At 53.0% G+C, this 19328-nt stretch overlaps 2 protein-coding genes and 1 long non-coding RNA gene across 7 annotated transcripts in view; 2 read left to right on the top strand and 1 right to left on the bottom strand.

Annotated features, from left to right (window-relative positions):
* The window catches only part of PARP10 (poly(ADP-ribose) polymerase family member 10), a 38575-nt gene that overhangs the window by 5128 nt on the left and 14119 nt on the right, over positions 1 to 19328 (bottom strand). Inside the window, exons 1-8 of one of the 5 annotated variants that reach the window (XM_008535083.2) lie at positions 6421 to 6554; positions 2269 to 2344; positions 1967 to 2163; positions 1635 to 1889; positions 1326 to 1562; positions 606 to 1240; positions 270 to 491; positions 49 to 145 (exon numbers count right to left, since the gene is read on the bottom strand). In XM_008535083.2, coding sequence (XP_008533305.2) covers positions 49 to 145; positions 270 to 491; positions 606 to 1240; positions 1326 to 1562; positions 1635 to 1889; positions 1967 to 2156 — 1636 coding nt within the window. In that variant the 5' untranslated portion in view covers positions 2157 to 2163; positions 2269 to 2344; positions 6421 to 6554. Of the gene's footprint in view, positions 1 to 48; positions 146 to 269; positions 492 to 605; positions 1241 to 1325; positions 1563 to 1634; positions 1890 to 1966; positions 2164 to 2268; positions 2398 to 6420; positions 6555 to 19328 lie in introns of those variants that run through there. The other 4 variants (XM_070632304.1, XM_070632302.1, XM_070632301.1 and 1 more) reach the window with 4 other exon arrangements.
* Positions 4846 to 8132, top strand: GRINA (glutamate ionotropic receptor NMDA type subunit associated protein 1). The gene is made up of 7 exons (XM_070632306.1): positions 4846 to 5027; positions 5977 to 6363; positions 6442 to 6554; positions 6627 to 6827; positions 6943 to 7071; positions 7169 to 7312; positions 7398 to 8132. The coding sequence occupies exons 2-7, from the start codon at positions 6000 to 6002 to the stop codon at positions 7545 to 7547; spliced, it is 1101 nt and encodes a 366-aa protein (XP_070488407.1). The 5' UTR covers positions 4846 to 5027; positions 5977 to 5999; the 3' UTR covers positions 7548 to 8132.
* LOC103560797 (uncharacterized) lies at positions 10866 to 19172 on the top strand. Its single transcript, XR_547287.2, has 3 exons — positions 10866 to 11590; positions 13885 to 14022; positions 17584 to 19172. It is a non-coding gene; the product is annotated as an uncharacterized lncRNA (long non-coding RNA).

Consider the following 19328-nt stretch of genomic DNA (forward strand, 5'->3'; position numbering starts at 1 on the left):
GGTAGAGAAAGGCCACAGGATGTGCTGGGGGTCCCCAAGGAGCCCTACCCAGGTTCACGTTCTCCTGGTTACTGCCTGTACTGTCTGGGGGCCACAGGGTGTGGGAGTGGCCAGGGAGGGCCTGGAGGGCCTCAGCGGCGTCCACCTGTCGGGAGAAAATGTCAGTGCCCACTGGGTACACACCCCTCCCAGGCCTCTGAGCGGGGGTGGAGGAAGCACCTGTGGCTGAGGTGTGAGAAAGGGGAGGGGCTGGGGGGCTCCGTCTCTACCTCTCCAGGGTCTGTGTCCAGGGTGGCCCCGACCAGACGCTCTGTCCCAAAGACACACTGGAACTGAGCCTCCAGCTCCTGAAGAAGGTGCTGCCCCTCTGGGCCCAGCAGGAACCTGGCGCTGCCCGGATGCTTCAGGCTCAGCACGTGACAGCTAATGCTGCCCAGCAGACTTTGCAGGAACTCCTTGGCCGCCTGGCACGGGGCCAGGGCTCCACAGAGCTGCAGGACCATAGTGGGTGGGGGGCAGTTTGCAGGTTTAGGGCACAAGAAAGGTACCCAGAGCCCCCAGAGGGAAAGGGGACCAAAGGTGAGGCATCCTCAGGGGTCACTCACCCGAAAGCCAGTTACATCTGATCCTTCAAGTGGGAAGACGGCAACATCTCCCAGTCCAGAAAGAAGGTCCTCATGATAGACTTGTATGAAACGCATTGCTCCTGGCTCCATTGACAGTACCATCTCCACCAGGTCCTCCTGCCTCGGTGATCCTACAGGCCCCAGTCTCACTGACGCCACCTGCTCTGGAGACCCCATGGCAATCTCCACTAGGCCCACTTGGCCTGTTGGGCCTGGGGACCCCATAGGCCCCAGGCTTACTAGTTCTGCCTGCTCTGGAGACCCCACAGTCCCCAGGCTCATGGGCCTTTCATGTTCTGAAGACCCCTGGGGCCTCGAGCTGACTGGCCTGGCCTGCCCCAGAGACCTTATGGGACCTGTCCTCGGAGAGGCTCCTGATTGCCCTGGTGCCTCCTCAGAGCCCAGTGTCACCGTCCCTGCACCCTTCAGTGCTCTCTCTGGCCCTCCAGCCTCTGAGAGAGCATGCTCGCTAGCCCCAGACCCCAACTCAGCCAGGTGGTCCCCTCCACTGGTGTCCTCGGCAATCTCCTCAGGTTCCAGGAAGTCATAGTGGGGGACGAGGCTCAGCTCTGAGCCCTGCAGCCAGTGGTCCCGCTGCAGCACCCGTTCAGCCACTTGGAGAAAGGGAAAGGACATAAGGCCCATCAGGGGTAGGGAGCGGTAGGGAGGGGTGGGCTGTGTCCATCTAGCCCCACTCACCCTGCCAGTGCTGGAAGGAGACCACAGTGCCCAAGTGCCCAGGCAAGCTGCGCAGGCCCACCAGGGGCCCCCCACCACTGCGGCGCTCGTTCTCCAGGTACAGCTCCAGCAGCAGCAGGTCTGCAGGGGAGGCGTCCCCCACCACACGCACCGCTCGGGCCTGCGGCACCCGGGCCAGGGATACCTCAGCCCCCTCCAGGCTCAGGGCCCGGGCCTGCTCCTCCAGGACACAGAATTCTGTGGGGAGGGTGCAAGTCAGCACAGGGCATCTCCCCTAGCAGGCACATCTGCCACCATCCCACCTCTCACCTGCCTCAGAGAGGGGCTTGGGCAGCTGAATCAGGGCCCGGTCTGGCCGGGGACTGGCCAGGACGTGGCAGGACTGTTCCAGGTGCCCCATGGCATGCAGCAGGGCCTGGATGTGCTTCTCTAGGCGCTGGGGTGCAGTGCCAGGGGGCAGTCCTTGGAGCAAGAGGCGTGCAGGGGCACATGGCGGGGCTGGCCGCAGACTCAGCCGAGTACCATGGAGCACGTGCTCCTCCTGGGCCAAGACCCTCACTGCATCTATGGGCAGGGGTGGAGTGGGGTGTCAGGGCCACGCTAGTGGGGGCCCAGGCTGCCCCCTTCCATCAGCCCCTCACCTGCAGGCTCTCGAAAGGTGAGTACGCCCCCACGGCCAAGCCTCTGCCAGCTCAACACAGGTCCCCCCCCAGAGCGTCGGCGGTTCTCAAAGTAGAGCGTGAGCAGCTCATGGGAGATGTCAGGGGGCAGCCCGCTGAGCTCCACTGCCGCCCCAACTTCCTCCTCCGCCTCTGCCTCCGCCTCTGCCATCACAACCCTGGGGGCGGGACAGGTGGGTAGGGTTGTGGTCCATAGTCCCACCCCACCCCTCCAGGCCCCTAGCGACCCCCTTCATCATGGGTGGCCTATATCCCGCACTTACACTTGCCAAGCCCCCCGGGTGGCTCCAGCCCAGGCCTTCAGCCAGGACTTCTGTGTCTGCTCCACAGGCAGAAGGCCTGAGACAGGAAAACAAAAGTGAAACTAACTGTCTGAGTGAAGGACGGAGGGAGGGGCCTGCTGTGCTGGGTCTGGGTGGCTGCCACTCAGGTGCTTCCCTTCCTATTCACCGGTTCTCCTGCAGAACCTTCCATCCCTACCCCGCAGCACCTCAGTGTTGGCTGGGCCTACCCCTCAGTCCAGCTACCCAGCCCCATCTGTCCCACCCCAGTCCACTGGCTGGCAGGGTGGGAGAGTGGCCCCCGGAGGTCTTCTACTCCCACTGGCCTCTCCCTGTGAACCTCAAAATGACCAATCACCCTCCCTACTAAATCCACCAAGGGGCTTGAGTGATTGTACCCCACTCAAGGACCTCACGCCTCTGTGTTCCCCTCCCCCACGGCGTGAGCAGCTGGGGTCTCCAGCCCAGCCCCTAGCTGAGGCTGGCTCTCAGCTCTCCCCAGCAACCTTCTCACACCCTGCTTCTCACCCTTCACACCTAGCAGGTGACCAGGCTGTGAGTGCTGAGGGTGAGCAGCTCCTGCCCTTGACCTACAAGGGCTCGGGCCCCAGCACAGCTTTCCTCCTGCCTCCTCCACTCCCTTTCCTGTGGCTCTCTCCAGTCTGTGCACCTGCGCAGTTTCCCCATCTTACATCAGCATCATTGTCTCAGCATCGTCATCATCACGGCTAACCCCAGAAGTCTTGCTGCAGCGAATCCTCATCACAGAAAGAAAGATGGAGGCGCAGATGGGCCCACGGCAGTGCTGGGCCTCACACCTTTACAGGCTGCAGCTTAACAATCCGCATTCCTTCTTGCCACCAAATGCCCCCTACTTGTGCATGCTCCATTAGCTTCTAGCCCCTCAAACAACTCTGCCCACTACTGCTCCCCATCTCCCACCTCCCATTTACCCCTCAGCCCACTGAAACCCAGCCTCCAACCCTGCTACTCCTCCAGGGGCCTGAGGACCTGCTCAGCCTGCACCCCGAGCTGCACCCCCAGGACCTTGGCTGCCCCACTCTGGGCTGAACCTCCATCATCTCTCGCTTGGATTGCTACGCTAACCTCTGACTAATCTCCTTCTGCCAGTCCCACCCAACCCCACTGTCCATCCTCAACAGAGAGAATGGGGTAAACCTTGTAAAGCGGGACCAACAGCTCCTACAGCTCCAGCCACGGCAAAAGGCAAAGTCTCTCACAGTAAAAGCCAAAGGCCTTTGGGGGGCCTGCCAGGCTCCACCAGTCCCCTCTCTTGTCCCATCCCCACTGCACCCCTCCATGCTTAGTCGGCTCCAGCCTCGTCCTCCGGGGCAGTAGATCGCTCCCACCTCAGCATTCTCGCGTTGGCCCTGCCCTCTGCCCAGACCAGCCTTTCCCACAATGCCATCTGGCCACCCCTTCCCTGTGACTCCCTTTACCTTGTTCTTAGTGGCAGATTTAATTGGAACTTAAAAGTCTTTAAGGACCTTTGACTTCCACAAGGCCCTTCCACGACCCCAATCTCAACTCCACATTTGCCATTTTTAATTATTTTTCTTAAAGAGGGCCCCTCAAAGTGCATGAGCTTGTAGTTCTGCAAAACCTCGATCTGTCCCTGCCTGGTCTATATTTTCTCTTATCCTAGAATTCATCACCTTCTAACATCTTATATAATTTACTTATTGTGCCGATCCCTGCTGTAGATGGTCTGCCACAGGCAGAGGTATGCTGGAACAGCTCATATCATGACCAGATTGTTAAATTTTCACGAATTTTTGTGAACCCCTCACTGGATCCAATTGTTGAACTTTGAACCAGCACACTGTGGGCATAGGAAAGAGCCTTTTCCGAACCACTGCCAGGCCTGGGAGAGGCCAAAACTATCCGAGAGCCAGGATAGCACAGGAAGGGCCCTAGGCCCTAGGTGGAGAGGCACAGCTCCAGGGGTCAACCCTGGCCGTGGCAGTCTGCACGTCCTCGGGAGGATTGCTGAAGCCAAGAGAAGAAGTTAACTTGGTCTCCAGTCCTGGGGCATCTCTAAGCCTCAGCCCCTGAGCAGTGAAGCAGGGCTAAGAATGCCACCCTCACAGCTTGTGAAGATGTGAGGAAGACAAGTGAAGACAGAAGGGCTACTGAGGGCCTGGAACAGCTGGTCTCAGTGATTTGTAGAGAGGATGGAGCAATTAACAATTAGGCGTCTTGATTTGGGATAGACTTGAATGAAAAGGGAAAGTGGTGTTTTAAGGCCAAGGAGGAATGGAGAGTGTTTGGCAGCCTCAGCAAATTCTAGATTTGGGAATAAATTTCTCAACTCTTTGACCAAATTGACCAGGCGACGCCGCTGCCTCCAGGAGTCCTCAGCCCCCATGGCCCAAGCTACCCCTTGGCGAACAGTGTGGGGCGCGGGGCTTGGGCCTGGAACTCGGAAAAGAGCCAGCAGGGCGGCTGCAGTGGGCAGGGGCCGCTGGGGAGAAGTCCCGTATTCCCTGCGGAGCCGAGCCCCGGCCCCGCCCCCGGCCCCGCCCCAGCCCCGCCCCCAGCCCCGCCCAGGCCCGCCCCGTCACAAGGCCCCGCTGCGTCTCCGGAGCCGCAGGCGCAGGTCCAGCCGAGCCGGCCGCCGAGCAGGTGCGGGCGCGGGCGCGGGCGCGGGCGCGGCGGCCATCAACCGTGCGGCCGCTCAGCGGACACCGTGCGCACCGTCCTGCGGCGCCCCGCGCGTGGTGAGTCCCCGGCCCAAGGCCGGCAGCGTGTCTACCCGCCCAGCCACCCGGCCGGCCGCCCCCGCCCCCGCCCCGGTCCTGCGCAGCCGAGCAGCGCGGGGTGGCTCGTCGGTCGGTCTCGCCGGGATGCGCGGCCCGCTCGGGGCTGGGGGCGGCAGCTGGGGTGCGGGGAGCCGCGGCCCGGAGCGGGAGGGAGGGGTCGACGCGCTGCGGCGGCGGCGGGACCCGCGACCCGAGCGCCCCCCGGCGGAGCGAGAGGGCCCACTCCGCCTGGAGTGCGGGTTCCGTGGCCGCCGCCCCCACCCGCCTCGCCCCCACGCCTGCTTTGTTTCCCTGACGCCCTCTGGTCGCTTCCATCCCCCACACACCCCCGCACCCCGCTGTTCCTGGCGTACCCCACTGGCGGGCACCGCAGCGGCCGATGCAGGCCTGCTGCCCCCACCCCGGGATGAAGGCTCGGTTGGGCCCTGCTCTTGGAGCGGGTCACAGATGGCGTGGGGATTTCCTGGGATAGAAATAGCCGCCGGCTCTGGCCCCTTAAAGCTGCTTAAGGGGCGGGATGCGAAGGGGAGGGTCCGGGCACACCCCTACACCTCCCGACCGAGCCCCTAGCCCCGACCTGGCCTGAGCTCTGACCCTGCAGCGGTTGAGAAGGCCCCTCCAGGTCCTAAAAAACGATCGAAGCCCAAAAATCCCTAGGCTGACAAAGTCATCCCATCATCCATCCCCTCCTCCACCTTGGGGGGTCGGCCTAGAGGGGCCCCTTCTCAAGCCCCGCGCCCAGCCACCCTGTCACTCCTGGCCTCAATGCTCAGGGCTCCCAGCAGCCTGGGGGAAAGGTCATGAATCCACCTCCTTCCATCCTTGTTCCCGGCAGCAGGTGGGGCGCCCTGGGCTGGTTCTGGGGACATGTCACCGTAGGGCTGACTGTTCTGTCTCTCTTCTCTAGGGGGAGACCACAGAACCGCAGCCATGCCCCATGAGAAGAGTTTCTTGGTGTCTGGGGACAGCTATCCTCCCCCCAACCCTGGATATCCTGGAGGGCCCCAGCCCTCCATGCCTCCCTACCCTGGGGTCCCTTACCCACAGCCCCCATTCCAGCCTTCCCCCTATGGCCAGCCAGGATATCCCCAGGGCCCCAGCCCTTACCCCCAAGGGGGCTATCCTCAGGGCCCCTACCCCCAAGGGGGCTATCCTCAGGGGCCCTATCCCCAAGGGGGCTACCCTCCGGACCCCTACTCCCAAGGGGGCTACCCTCAGGGGCCGTATCCGCAGAGTCCCTTTCCTCCCAACCCCTATGGACAACCACAGGCCTTCCCGGTACAGGATCCTGACTGTGAGTAGAGGGGCAGGGGGAGGGCAGGGGCTCCGGGTACCTGCAAGCGGCACTTACCCAGACCATCCTGCTCCTCAGCACCTCAGCACGGGAACTATCACGAGGAGGGACCCCCGTCCTACTATGACAATCAGGACTTCCCTGCCACCAACTGGGATGACAAGAGCATCCGCCAGGCCTTCATCCGGAAGGTGGGCCACAGGGCCTGGGGAGGGCTGGGCAGCAGCGCGGGGGGGGGGGCTCTGAGCTGGCTCTGTCCCCAGGTGTTCCTGGTGCTGACCCTGCAGCTGTCCGTGACACTCTCCACCGTGGCTGTGTTCACGTTCGTTGGGAAGGTGAAGGACTTTGTCCGGGAGAACGTCTGGACCTACTACGTCTCCTACGCGGTGTTCTTCACCTCCCTCATTGTCCTCAGCTGCTGTGGGGACTTCCGGCGAAAGCACCCCTGGAACCTTGTTGCACTGGTAACCCCAAAACCTGAGCCCCTGGTGCCCAGCCAGGGTCTTTGCAGCGACAGCAGGGAATGGGAGGCAGGGCGGGGGGGCAGCTCCCCTTACCCAAGGCTCTCTCTCCCCACAGTCGATCCTGACCGTCAGCCTGTCCTACATGGTGGGCATGATCGCCAGCTTCTACAACACTGAGGCGGTCATCATGGCTGTAGGCATCACCACAACCGTCTGCTTCACAGTGGTCATCTTCTCCATGCAGGTGAGGGGCCCCCCACAGCAGGGCTGTGGGCCCTGGGGGCCCAGAGGGCTTTCAGGGCCCAGCACCCAGGGCCTCCTGTCTCTCCCTGTGCCCTCAGACCCGCTACGACTTCACCTCGTGCATGGGCGTGCTCCTGGTGAGCATGGTGGTACTGCTCATCTTCGCCATCCTCTGCATCTTCATTCGGAACCGCATCCTGGAGATCGTGTACGCTTCACTCGGTGCACTGCTCTTCACCTGTGTGAGTGAGGGGGGTGGGCAGCCGGGACAGGGCTCAAGCAGGGCAGCAAGCTTGTTTCTCAACACCAGTATGCTGTCACCCCCAGTTCCTGGCAGTGGACACCCAGCTGCTGCTGGGGAACAAGCAGCTGTCCCTAAGCCCAGAGGAGTACGTGTTTGCCGCGCTGAACCTGTACACGGACATCATCAACATCTTCCTGTACATTCTCACCATCATCGGCCGTGCCAAGGAGTAGCCCGAGCCCTCAGCTTGTGCGGGGCCCCACTCAGGTGGCGTGGCTGGTCTGGATCTTGCACCTGGCGTGGCAGTGCCATCTGTACCTCCCCTCTCTTGTCCCCGAGCACAGCCTGGGACAGAGGGAGCCCCTCTCCGACCCTCTTGTGTGCGTACACTGCAGATACTTCTGTTTGGACCCGCTGTGGCCAGCATGGCCCCTTCTAGCCCTCCCGCCCCGCCAAAGGGCAGCGGGGCCGGGTTTCTGTGCCACCTCCTGCCCACTCACTGTTGCATGAGCCCCGTCTGCCAGCCCACCCCAGGGTCTGGAGGGCAACACCAGGTCCTAGGGGAGAGGGATCGAGCCAAGAGGTGAGGGTGCACGTCTCCCCTCCTGTCCCAACTCCCCTGCCTGGCATAGAGTCTCCCCATCCCCTCCCCACCCACACCCCGAAGCGCTGCCCTCTGGGGGGCCTGAGGGGTGAGGGTCTCATCCCTGTGCCGAGCCCTGAAGGCAGAGAGGATGGGAATATTCGGGGGAGGAGGATGCCTTCCTCTCATTCTGCTGTCTTTAAAATTCTAATAAAGGGGATCTTCTCTCTCCGTTCTCCTCTGTCACTGTCTTTTCACGCTGCTTCCTCCGTGAGGTGGGGAGGGAGCTGCAGGCATCGCCAGGGTGACGAAGGGAGCAGGACCAGGCAGTGATGGTGGGGGTTAGCTTGTGGTGGAGGTTAATGACAGTAGCTAATTCTTTTCTATCCATGCTTCCGCTTCCCTTGCAATTTTCCCAGCCCTGTCATAAGGTATGTGCCGGGATTTCCAGCTGATGGACGGGGACCCTGAGGTTCCTGGAGGTTAAGTATGGTGCCTGGGTCACATGATGGTAAGCGGCCTGGTTGTGTCTGCCACTCGCTCCTGGGAACTGCACAGCATGAGGGAGCATCCTGTGAGACCCTTACCATCTCGCCCTTGGCCCAAGGGGCAGCAGCACAGGTCACTGACCCACCCCAGAGCAGGTCTGTCACACTCCTCAGGCTCTGCCTGGCCCCCAGGGAGCCCATCAGCCAGCATTTCACATGCTGTCCAGGCCTGGCTCAGACGAAGACCCTCAACACTTCCCCACCCTCCCCTCTAGAAGTCTGCATCCTGGAGCCCCTGGTGGAGAGCTGGACAAAGACTCCGATGGCTTGGTCAGTTGGGCCCCTTTGCCTGCCTCTGGCACCTTCCGCTGGCCTTAGCATGCCTCACCCTTTCATGAGTCCTCAGCCCCAACTTGTTCTGCATGTCCTCTCCTGTGGCTTTTGCTCCCTCAATTCCGGATCCCTCATCCACCCCACCACTGGCTCCAGGGTGTACGTTCAGAGATCAGCCAGGTGTCCACAGCCTCACCCTCCCCACAGAGGAGTCCCTCTGCTCCCCAGGGCGCAGCCCTGTCTGAGGACCTCCCTGCCCTGAGCTCCTAATCCAGGTGACTCCTCACTGCAGGCTTCTGCAGGACCCTCCATCTGGCTTGACTTGAGAACCCTCTCCCAGGGCTTTTCCACCTCTTCCCTGCCAGCCCATCAATCCACTCCTTTAACTGGCACCAGCACCGCGGTGTCCATGAAGGGGCCCATACACTGCAAGCCAGCACCCTCCCAGTGTCCACAGGCACTTCTGCTGTGGCCTGCCCAAGGCCAAGTCCATCCTCCCCACAAACCTGCTGCTCCTGCGTTATCTCCGTCAACGGTACCTACCCCAGCCACTCAGGCCAGAAATGGGGCTGTCCTCTCTCCTCTCTCATCCTCCCTCACTCTCCCTGCTCACCTTCCCCTGCCTCCTAAGGCCTTCTCCTGCTCACCTGTCAGCTCGCCACCAGCCCTCTGCCTGGCCCCAGGTGTGTTTCCCAAACACTGATCACACCACTCGCATCCTTCAAACCCTCTGATGGTCGCCAGCAGGATGAAGTCCACATTCCTTGTCTGGCACACAGGCCCTGCTGACTGCCAGCTGGCTGCTCCAGCTGGCCTCCTGCTGTCTCCTTGCCCCTCAACCCCCAGGTCTGACCTTGCACAGCCCGAGCCACAGGGGGGCCCCACTTCCCAGGTGGGGATGCGCACTGCCTTCTCAGCCACCTAGGCCCCTTCGTGGGGTCCACATCACCCTGCCAGCAGCTGCCCGCTCAGCACTGCTACTGTCAGTCACTCTGCTTGTCCACATGCTGAGCACCCGGCAGGCACTGCGGCTCCCCTCCCCCACCTCCTTGAGCAGGTGCAGCTCCTCATTCAGCATGCCCTGCCCATCAGGGCTCTAAGCATGCAGGATCCTGCTCAGCGTCAGCTCACAGACCCATCAGTAGTTCACGCCGAGGAGGAAACATGGAGCAATCGCATGCTGAAAGAGAATGTCAGCCGAGACAGGAGGAGCTCAGGGATAGCGGCCGAGAGAAATGTGCAAGGACAGTATTTTCTTGAGGAGTTCAAGGAAGACAAACTCTTGGCTAGCTAACCCTTGGGGGCGGCTCCCTGGGGACATTAGAGTCTAGAGGGTTGGGTCAGGGGCAGGGCAAGGGCCAGGAGGGCGGCAATGTAGGGCAGAGGCCCTGACTGCAAGAGGAAAGGCCAAGGGCCGCTCACGGGTGAGGGCTTGGGCCTGTCCTGGAGGTGACGGGAACTTTGGCAGGGGCCACAGCTGGGTTTGTGTTTAGGAAGATGAGTCTAGCAACAGGACCTCCAGGAGAAGGTGTGGGGGTGCCAACAGGTGAAGAAAGCAGAGAGGAAGCTGTTGAGATGTGCTACAGGGGAGCTAGGAGCAGATACAGACGGGGCCCAGGGCCAGGGGCAGGAGGCAGCTTGCGGTGCTACAGAGGGATCCAGCGGGCCATTCCCACCAACGGAGCTTGGCCTGCCATCTGCTGCTTCCTACCCAGGGAGGGAGAAGGGGTAGCTTATGCTCTGACTGGGTGGGGAGTGTGTAGCAGGTGCTCACACTGATTCCCGAGGCTGAATGGAGCCCAGCAATTGTGAGGTCAGCCACGCTGATTTTTCAGGTGAGGAGGGACACAGCCCACATCATCCAGGAGCTGCCTGCTCCCATCAGCTAGGCCCTGGTGTTCTCCTGCTTAGAATATAAACGATTTCATACAACACCAGCGTCAGACAAGGCTCCTCTGTGAGTGAGATGGGTCAAGACAAGAAGATCCCTCGGTAAACATGGCTGAACACAGACAAAACATGCGCTTTGTCCAGACCATAAAGAAGACCAACAGTGCCCCGTCCTGCCTTCTCTGAGCGGCTGCTGCCTCTTCACAGTTGACAGCTCTAGCTCGCCTCTGGTCTGTCCTCCCTCCAGAGAAGATGTGTGGAGATACTGTCACAGAATTCCTCCCCCTCCTGGCAGCATCCAGAGCAAAGCCCAGCTTCCTTAAGCCCTTCCCCATTCACCCAAACAAGCCAAATGCCATAGGAAGTCCTTCCTAGCACGCCCTTCCTGTGACTCCATGTGGCTCCCCATGGCGTGTGGGCTCCCTCACCACGATAAGCAGTAAGCCTGACTTGTTCGACTGCAGACGTGTCCAGTGGGCTTCCGCTGGAGAGCGCTGACACAGTAACTATACTAAGGCTAAAGAAAGTTAATTCTTCAATCAAAAATGTCTATTCACATAAGTAATCATTAAACCCATGCTTGTTTTCAAGATGAAATGACAAGAAGTGTCCATGTCTCCATCACATTCCCTGCTGTGGAAAGCGTCACTGTCATCAGTGCCTGTTGAAAACCACAGAGAGAAGCCAGCACAGGACCCCAGCTCGCTTAACACCCAGCGCAAGTGCCCTGTGCCACCTGCCTTCTGGCTAACCAGGGCTACCGTTCAGTGGCTCTGACCTGGAAGTGCCTTCAGAACAGAGACTGTTGCGTTTTAACACACAGGCCAGCACCTAGTCCAGGGACAGCCACACCATACATGTCAACCATGGAATGAATGAATGAACTTTATCTAACACAAGCCGCACAAGCACCGCCTGTCCCAGGACCAGGGAGAGAGAATGTGGCAGCCTTCTGGACTTTGGCTCGGCATCAACATCAGCGGTGAGGCACTTCAGGAGTGCAGGCGGCAAAACTCAAAGCCCAGGGGAATGTATGGAGGCACATTTGGGGGAAGCAGGTGGAAGAAAGAGATGCTGCATGGCAGGGGGTCGGGGGGAGCTGTGGGTGGTGAGGGCAGTGTGGACAGCTGTCGGGGGAAAGTCAAGGAGTATGAACTCCATACTGCAGGCAGTGATGAACCATGGACCCTTCCAGGGAAGAGCCTGGAAGAGGTTTGAGCACAGGCAGGAAGATCAGCAAGGACTATAGTCACGCTGCAGGCAGGAAGGGCCTGCACTGGGGGGCATTGAGGGGAGCTGGTCCCAGCACTGCAGCTCCCAAGGCAGCCCCTTCCCCATCGGGGCCCAGACGCTGCATCCCAGGCAGCAGGATGGCTCGGCCCCATCTGCCACCAAAACATTCTATGTTTCTCGAATGTCTTCTTTGTCTCAGGCTTATCAGGCATTGGAGACCTTTCAGAATGTCCAAAATGCAAACAACCCCCCCCCCCACTACCACCCACACACTGCAACTTCTTGACTCCCATGCTCACTACGGAAGAGCGTCTCTTGTCCGCATGGGTGCTCACTCCTCTGGACCCACTTCACATCATCCTCATCTCCTCCCTTGCCATTGCAACTTCCAGCCTTTCGGCTCCTGTGCAGCAGCCTGTGCCCTCTACTCTCCTCCATCCCACTTCGGCCTGCTTTCTGCTGTTATCCAGCAGCTTGCTGGCGCTGGGAGGACTCTAGCGCCAGGCTCCAAATCCTCCTCTCTACCCCAGTTGCTCTCATGACCCTTGGGCATTCAGCTTCTGTCTTCTGAACCCCTCTCACCTCGATGCCCTTCTCTCGAGTCAAGACCAGGATCATGTCTGCAGCAGATCCCAACTTGTCCTCAGCACTGCAGACAGGGATGATGTCACTCCCCTGCTTAAACTCCTTCAGAGGACTTCCAGTCCAGATGGTGGACCAAACTGACCTGGGATCCCAGTTCCCACTCTTAAAACATAAAATTTCTAGATAAAATACTGTTAAACTTAAAATATATATCCAAGCAGGAATGCAAGAAATAAACATGAAGAGAAACCCTCAGCTGTGAGGGAAGAATTGCAGCTATGGCATTTTAGACAAGTTGTGCTGAGGAAACAAGAATTAGTGTTCAGGTCCCACGAGGGGAAGGAGCCCTGGCAAGACCCCAGCTCTGGAGGGCTCCACCTGGGAGCGTTAAGGACGGAGCCTTACCAAAATCACAACCCTTACTCGACTCAGCTCTGCCCTGATCGTTGAAGGTAATCAGCCCCACTCTCTCTGCCTGGCAGAGAGCAAGGAGAACTTTTTCCAGAAGAAGATAACACCATTCAGAACCTCTGCAGTTTTTTTAATGCACGTTATCTAGGCCCTTTAAAAGATAGGATTATATGACTGAAAACCAAGAGGAAAAATAAGATAACAGAATCAGACCTAGAGGTGACTAAAAGATTGGAGATAGCAAAAAAAAAACAAACTTTAAAATAAATATGACTAATATGTTAAGGAAAAGGCAGGAGGAAATGGAGATACATGGAAGATAATATGGCGAATTTCCCAGGAGAATTGGATTCTATAAAAAAGAAACTGAGCATCTTTAATGGAAAAATAAATTAACTGAAACTAAAAATTCAGTAGATGGGTTTAAAAGCAGATTAGACAAGTCAGAAGAAAGGGTTAGTGAACCAAAAGGTCAATAGAAGCTGTGCAAACTTACAAAGAGAAAAAGGAATGGATAGAGGAAAAAAAAAGCATATGATACGTGACAGGGAAAGTAAAAAAGTAGAGTGCCAGAAGAAAGATAGAATGGAGAAGTAATGTCTGAAGAAATAATGCCTGAAAAATTTTAAAACCTGTAAGACACTGTGAAAATTAATAAAGGGAAACCTCATTTAAAATAAAGTCAAGAGGCCAGAAAGGAAGCACTCTCACACAGTACCACCTGAGGTCATTTGCAGGAAAGGTGGTCAATTACAGACCCCAACAAGAAGAAATGTACGTTGCATCCCAAACAGAAATCAACTACCCCAGCAACTCGGCCAATGAGAAACCGTCACCACTCTGAAGTCTTGCTTTCCTCCAGTGGACTTTAGTTCAAAACAACCCCTCCCAATTTCCTCCTTTTTCCCTGTAAAATCACGTTCTTCTCCTTTGATTGTTGGACCTGCCTATGGCTTTTGCCACAGCCTGTGGGTCCTGAACTGCAATTCCTTGCTTTTTCCTGAATAAACTCATTTTGCTGGTAGAATTGGCTGTTTTATTTTTCAGGTTGACATACGTGGTGTCAGAAGTGGGATCTGAAGGAGGCGACCCTCAAGAGACGATGGGCCCCAGAATTGAGCGAGGTACCTGCTCTGGGCCCCTGGAGCTCATGGCTTCTGTGAGTCACGGCCTACTTTTGGTTTGGTGAGTTTCCTGTCAGATTCTGAGCTCCACTTTTCTTGTGATTTGAGCTGTCTGACTTTATTCAGAAAGGGGAGAGGGTTTTTCCCTCTCGGAAAAGGGTTAGCATCATTTCAGGAGGTTTCATCCTAGGCTCCATCTTCACAGAGAAAGACTTTGTCCTTTCGGGGGAAGGGTTAGAGTCTTCCCCAACGAGTGCTTGTCTGTCTTCTGAGGTGTGTGGCAGCAACTTTCCTTTTGGGGGTCAAGCTAGCGGGGATTTTCTTTTGGTTTTGGATTTTCTTTGGTTTTGATTTCCTCCTGGAATCAACTTGGGCTTTTGAAGCTGGGAAATGGGATCCCAGTCATCTCAATGACCTGAGGGCAGCCCTTCTTAAGGGGCCCCAGCCAGGATTAAGTTTAAGAATTTTGGACCCCCTGCATGTGCGTTTTTAACTAAGTGGGCCAAACTGACAAAGAATAGCCTGGAATTACAATGGCCATAATGGGGAACTTTCGATCTCCCCAAACTCATTTTTCTTAAAACCAAATAGGAAGACTACGGCTCTAAAATTAAGCAAAACAAACAGTACATTTATTTTAATTGTACCTGGAGCTTCCCAACAGGCACAAAACTCTAAAACCACCTCTCTGTAAGGTACTATATCTAAATTAGCTGAAACAACTAAAACATTGAAGGAAGACAAAAATGGCTTCTGAGGCTTCCCTTTCCCTTCCCCTGTTTTCTTCGTCTTCTGCTCAGGCCCCACTCTGGCGCCATCTCCCTCCTTCCCTCTGTGCATCTAGTGCTGAAACTTTGGCCATCTGAGCAAGTAACCTTAACTTAGTCCATCTTCCAGAAGCACAATTTGGAATCAACTATTCTTTTGAACTTTGTACCTGAGACGTGGCTGAAATTCTTAAAACAAAAGCTATAAGGTCTCTGTGTCTTTCTATGTCTTATGTATGTCTATGTACATGTGTGATATTTTTCTACCTCCAAAGGGTATTTCAAAATTAATTACATTTTTTTTTTAAAGATTTTTTTTTTCCTTTTTCTCCCCAAAGCCCTCTGGTACATAGTTGTGTATTTTCAGTTGTGGGTCCTTCTAGTTGTGGCACGTGGGATGCCACCTCAGCGTGGCTCAATGAGTGGTGCCATGTCCGCCCCCAGGATCCGAACCAGTGAAACCCTGGGCCGCCGAGGCGGAGCGCCTGGACTTAACCACTCGACCACGGGTCTGGCCCCCTAATTTTGGTTTAAGGAAAATCAAGTGCTTATTTAAATTAAGGATTTCTAAAAATTCTCAGAAATATAATAGAAACTAACCAAAATGCTTTTCAGGTTCCTATGATCTGGGAAAATGTTTGAAATTAGAGCTAGTTTAAGTTTGTTGGTTTAATTGAAACAGATATGTCTTTAGAGCTATCAACATTAAATATAATACTTTTATTCTACATGAGTTTATCGGTCAAATAAGCTCATATTATCTCTGTTGCAAAATTTGTCAACAAGAAAATTCACTTGAGATAATGGCTGTCTAATATCTCATGAAGTTTTTTGAGTAATCTAGACATAATTGTTGGGAACAAATTATTATTATTATTTGTAAAGATTTTTTTTTTCTTTTTCTCCCCAAAGCCCCCGGGTACATGGTTGTATATTTTTAGTTGTGAGTCCTTCTAGTTGTGGCATGTGGGATGCCACCTCAGCATGGCCTAATTAGCGGTGCCATGTCCGCGCCCAGGATCCAAACCAGTGAAACCCTGGGCCCCTGAAGCAGAGCGCGTGAACTTAACCACTCAGCTACAGGGCCAGCCCCTGGGAACAAATTATTTTGATAGATGAAAATGGGATGAAAGTTTTTAGGTACAATAATTATGTTTTGTGGTATGTGTGCTTAGAAATAACATCCCCAAATCTTTTTGGGTAACTTAAAACTTTAAAGTTTTTGCTAAATTAAATTAAATTATGAAATTTCATTGAATATCTGGATCATTTCCCAAACAATATAAAATACTAAAACATTAATTAATGAACATGGATTTATCTATTTTTGGCTCCCTATTGCAAAGAAACTAAATTCTAGTCTGTTAGTAATCATATCTTGTGCCACATTTAAAGATTGCACTATTTATTTATCAAAATAATTTCCTGTGTTGTTTCTATCAGGTCTTTACTTAAGAGAACTGAGTCTTCTTAGTATTGAAGGAGTTAAGTTTTTCTTACAACCATATAACCTTTTGTATTTGCCTTTGAAACATGTTATTATTACTTTGGTCAAATACATACTTAAGTATTATTTCATGATGATCTGTGAACCTGTTTGGTCAAGTGTCCAAACCTTTTGATATTTTTGACAAGTTTCCCAAAATATTCAAATTCTAAATGAAGTATTTTCAACCTGGATATAACTTAGGGATTTTCCACAGGGCACCTGAGACATCTCAAAAGATTTATTCCCTCTCCTTATCAAAAAAGAGATATTACACTAATTAGGCTTATTTCATATGTCAAATTACATGAGAAGCATGTTTGAATAAGTGATAATAAATGTTTTTAGATTATATTGTATGGGTGAATATTACTAAAAAGTATTCTAGAAATTGTATAAAATGCCTAAACATCTCATGTGTCCTAATGTAATGTTATTACCTGTAATTCTAGTTACTATCTAAACTATGTCACAACAAGACCCAAATTTCCCTGTCAATTGCCTTCGCTCAATGCATTTTCAAGTCTTCTGTCCGTTATAGACAGTTGTTGCTTTACTCTGATGCTTTCATAAATATGTTTCATTTTCAAAGAAACTTATGGAAAAGACTTTGAAAAGTCCTCTGGAATCCAAGTTTTAATAATTTTAAAATCATAACATTGAACTGGGTGGGAATTTCTGGAACTCCAGTGGAGGACTGATTGCTTTGATGTTTTGCTTTCCAGATGGAAAGGACCCCTTTTTCTCCTCTCCTTTAAGCTCCCTATAACTCCCAGCAATCTGGTAAAGTGTATCTTTGCAACAAGGTTGAAACATTTGTCTTTTTCTCTCTACATAATCCCTTAAGTTTTCTTTTCATGACAATATATGTATTTGCATGGGTTCAGGTCTATTCTCCTTGTAACGGGACACAATTGGAAATGTTGGCTACATTACCAAGGCTTTGACTAGAATGTCATATTCAGGAGAGATGTACATAGACTCAGAAATGACCAGACAACTTTAAGGAACTGCTTGGAAAAAGCAACCTAGTACCTTGCTTACAAGGTTTCAGCAAAGTAATCTTATGGAGCTTCTATGGTCAATCACAGTTTTTGTTGTGTTTATAAAAATAATCAGCTGAAGTTTTTAATAAAAACAAATTAGTTTTACTATAATTATCTTTAATAAAAATGGGGGTAATTGTAGAGAGAGAAATTATGTTTGTACCTTTGTAGATATTAAACTTTTTAGTCCTATTAATTGTCTTTAAGGTTTTGTTACACCTATGAGCTGGACTGGATCTGAAATTCTTCTAGTTTCCTTAAATGTCTGTATATGATACTCTAGACTGATGTTTCCAACTTTACTGCCCTTGAAATTTCCTTAGAAGGGACTATACCTCACTACCCGTATGGCAGCCAATCTTCAGGGACTTGAGCCTTGGTTGCACGTCTCACAGCTAAAGAAGGCTCCACCTGACATCTGGTCCTTTACAAACACTGGAGACCTCAAGTCAAATTGACCAGGAGGAGAAGTAGCTGACATCTGAGGCAGAGAGCTTTCCCAAGACGACCAAACCAGGCCTGTATATCCTCTTCCCACTGTTGTTTCTTACTTTATTTTCTCTCTCCCCTTCCTGGAAGGACGGTGACCTTGTCTGCATTTCCCAATCCCTTACAAAAGGGGGAAACCTCTTCTTTCGATTATAGGCTTTCAGAAACAGCCTCCTTACGATCCTGCGACAAATTAATCTTTTCGCTTTCTTTTTCTGAAGGGTTAGAAAGTTCAGCATTCACAGAAGTCTTTCTTTCATCTGAACTGTTACCTGTCTCTGAGCTCTTATCCAAATCCATGGTCTCTGAATTTGCAACCCTACAGGCAGTATTACTGGATAACGCATTTGACTCCCAAACAGTTATTTCGAGATGACAATACTGTTTTAATATGTCTTTTTGAATTTTTGCAAGAGTTCATCAGCTATTGCTTCATGTTTATTCCTGCACTGTCTTCCCAATGCGCTCAGTTAATTCTTTCAGTTTGAGTGTGCTCTTACCATATTTGCTGTTCTGTTTTCTCTTCATAACAAATCAGAAGCCTCTCACTGGTTCACCCCATTAAGCCTCTATTTAGCCGGTTACCTTCAGGTTTGGCCTCCTAGTTTGGAACCATCAGACAATTTGGATTTGTCATGTTACTTTCAATTCTGTCTTGTATAAATACTTTAAGTTTTGTATTTTATTGCCTGTCAAACCTTTGTAAACATGACGTACCTCATGAGGTGACGTTAGCACAGCAATCTGAAATGATTTCCAATGCTTATGACCTTGGATGACTATAGACTTTGAATAAGAAGTGCCTGCGAGTTCTCCCTCCTAACCTTCCTGGTTTCTCAAGTGTGGCCTAAATGGTTTCCAACCACTATGCACTCTCCCTCCAACATGGATCATGACGAGAAGGAAAGGTCCTTCCCGGCACCAAGGGACAAGACCACTAAGTGCAGAAATCCTGACTCTCGATCAGTGATACTCTCAGAGAATGATCTTGATCAGAAGGTAGGAATGTGAAAATTAATAAAGGGAAACCCATTTAAAATGGATTCTGGAGGCTGGAAGGAGGAGCTCTCACACAGTACCACTCAAGGTCAATTACAAGAAAGACAGTCAATTACAGACCCCACTAGAAAGAAGTCATCAATAGGAAGAATCATCACTTACAGACACCAACCAGAAGAAGCGTACGTTGTGTCCCAAACAGAAATCAACTACCCCAGCAACTCAGCCAATGAGAAACCATCACCACTCTGAACTCTTGCTTTTCTCCTGTGGACTTTTGTTCAAAACAACCTCTCCCAATTTCCTCCTTTTTTCCTATAAAATGACATTCTTCTCCTTTGATCATTGGCTTTTGCTATAGAATGTGGGTCTCAAATTGCAATTCTTTGTTTTTTTCCTGAATAAACTCATTTTGCTGGTAAAATAATTGCCTGTTTTATTTTTCAAGTTGACATCAACCCACAATCTACCAAAAGTAACACAAAAAGGTTATGCTGACCTCATAAAATTCTCTAATTTACTTTATGAGCCCAACGTTATGAGTTGAATTGTGTCCCGTCCTGTCCCGTCCCCCCCTCCC

This window comes from Equus przewalskii, chromosome 8 (genome assembly GCF_037783145.1).
Source record: "Equus przewalskii isolate Varuska chromosome 8, EquPr2, whole genome shotgun sequence".
In the NCBI taxonomy this organism is placed as follows: domain Eukaryota; kingdom Metazoa; phylum Chordata; class Mammalia; order Perissodactyla; family Equidae; genus Equus; species Equus przewalskii.

Bases quoted from the DNA above. Each gene is read 5' to 3' on its own strand.
- GRINA (XM_070632306.1), top strand. From the start codon at position 6,000: ATGCCCCATGAGAAGAGTTTCTTGGTGTCTGGGGACAGCTATCCTCCC. The intron at 6,364-6,441 runs GTGAGTAGAGGG...CCTGCTCCTCAG, and splicing joins CCCGGTACAGGATCCTGACT to CACCTCAGCACGGGAACTAT. The intron at 6,828-6,942 runs GTAACCCCAAAA...CTCTCCCCACAG, and splicing joins CCTGGAACCTTGTTGCACTG to TCGATCCTGACCGTCAGCCT.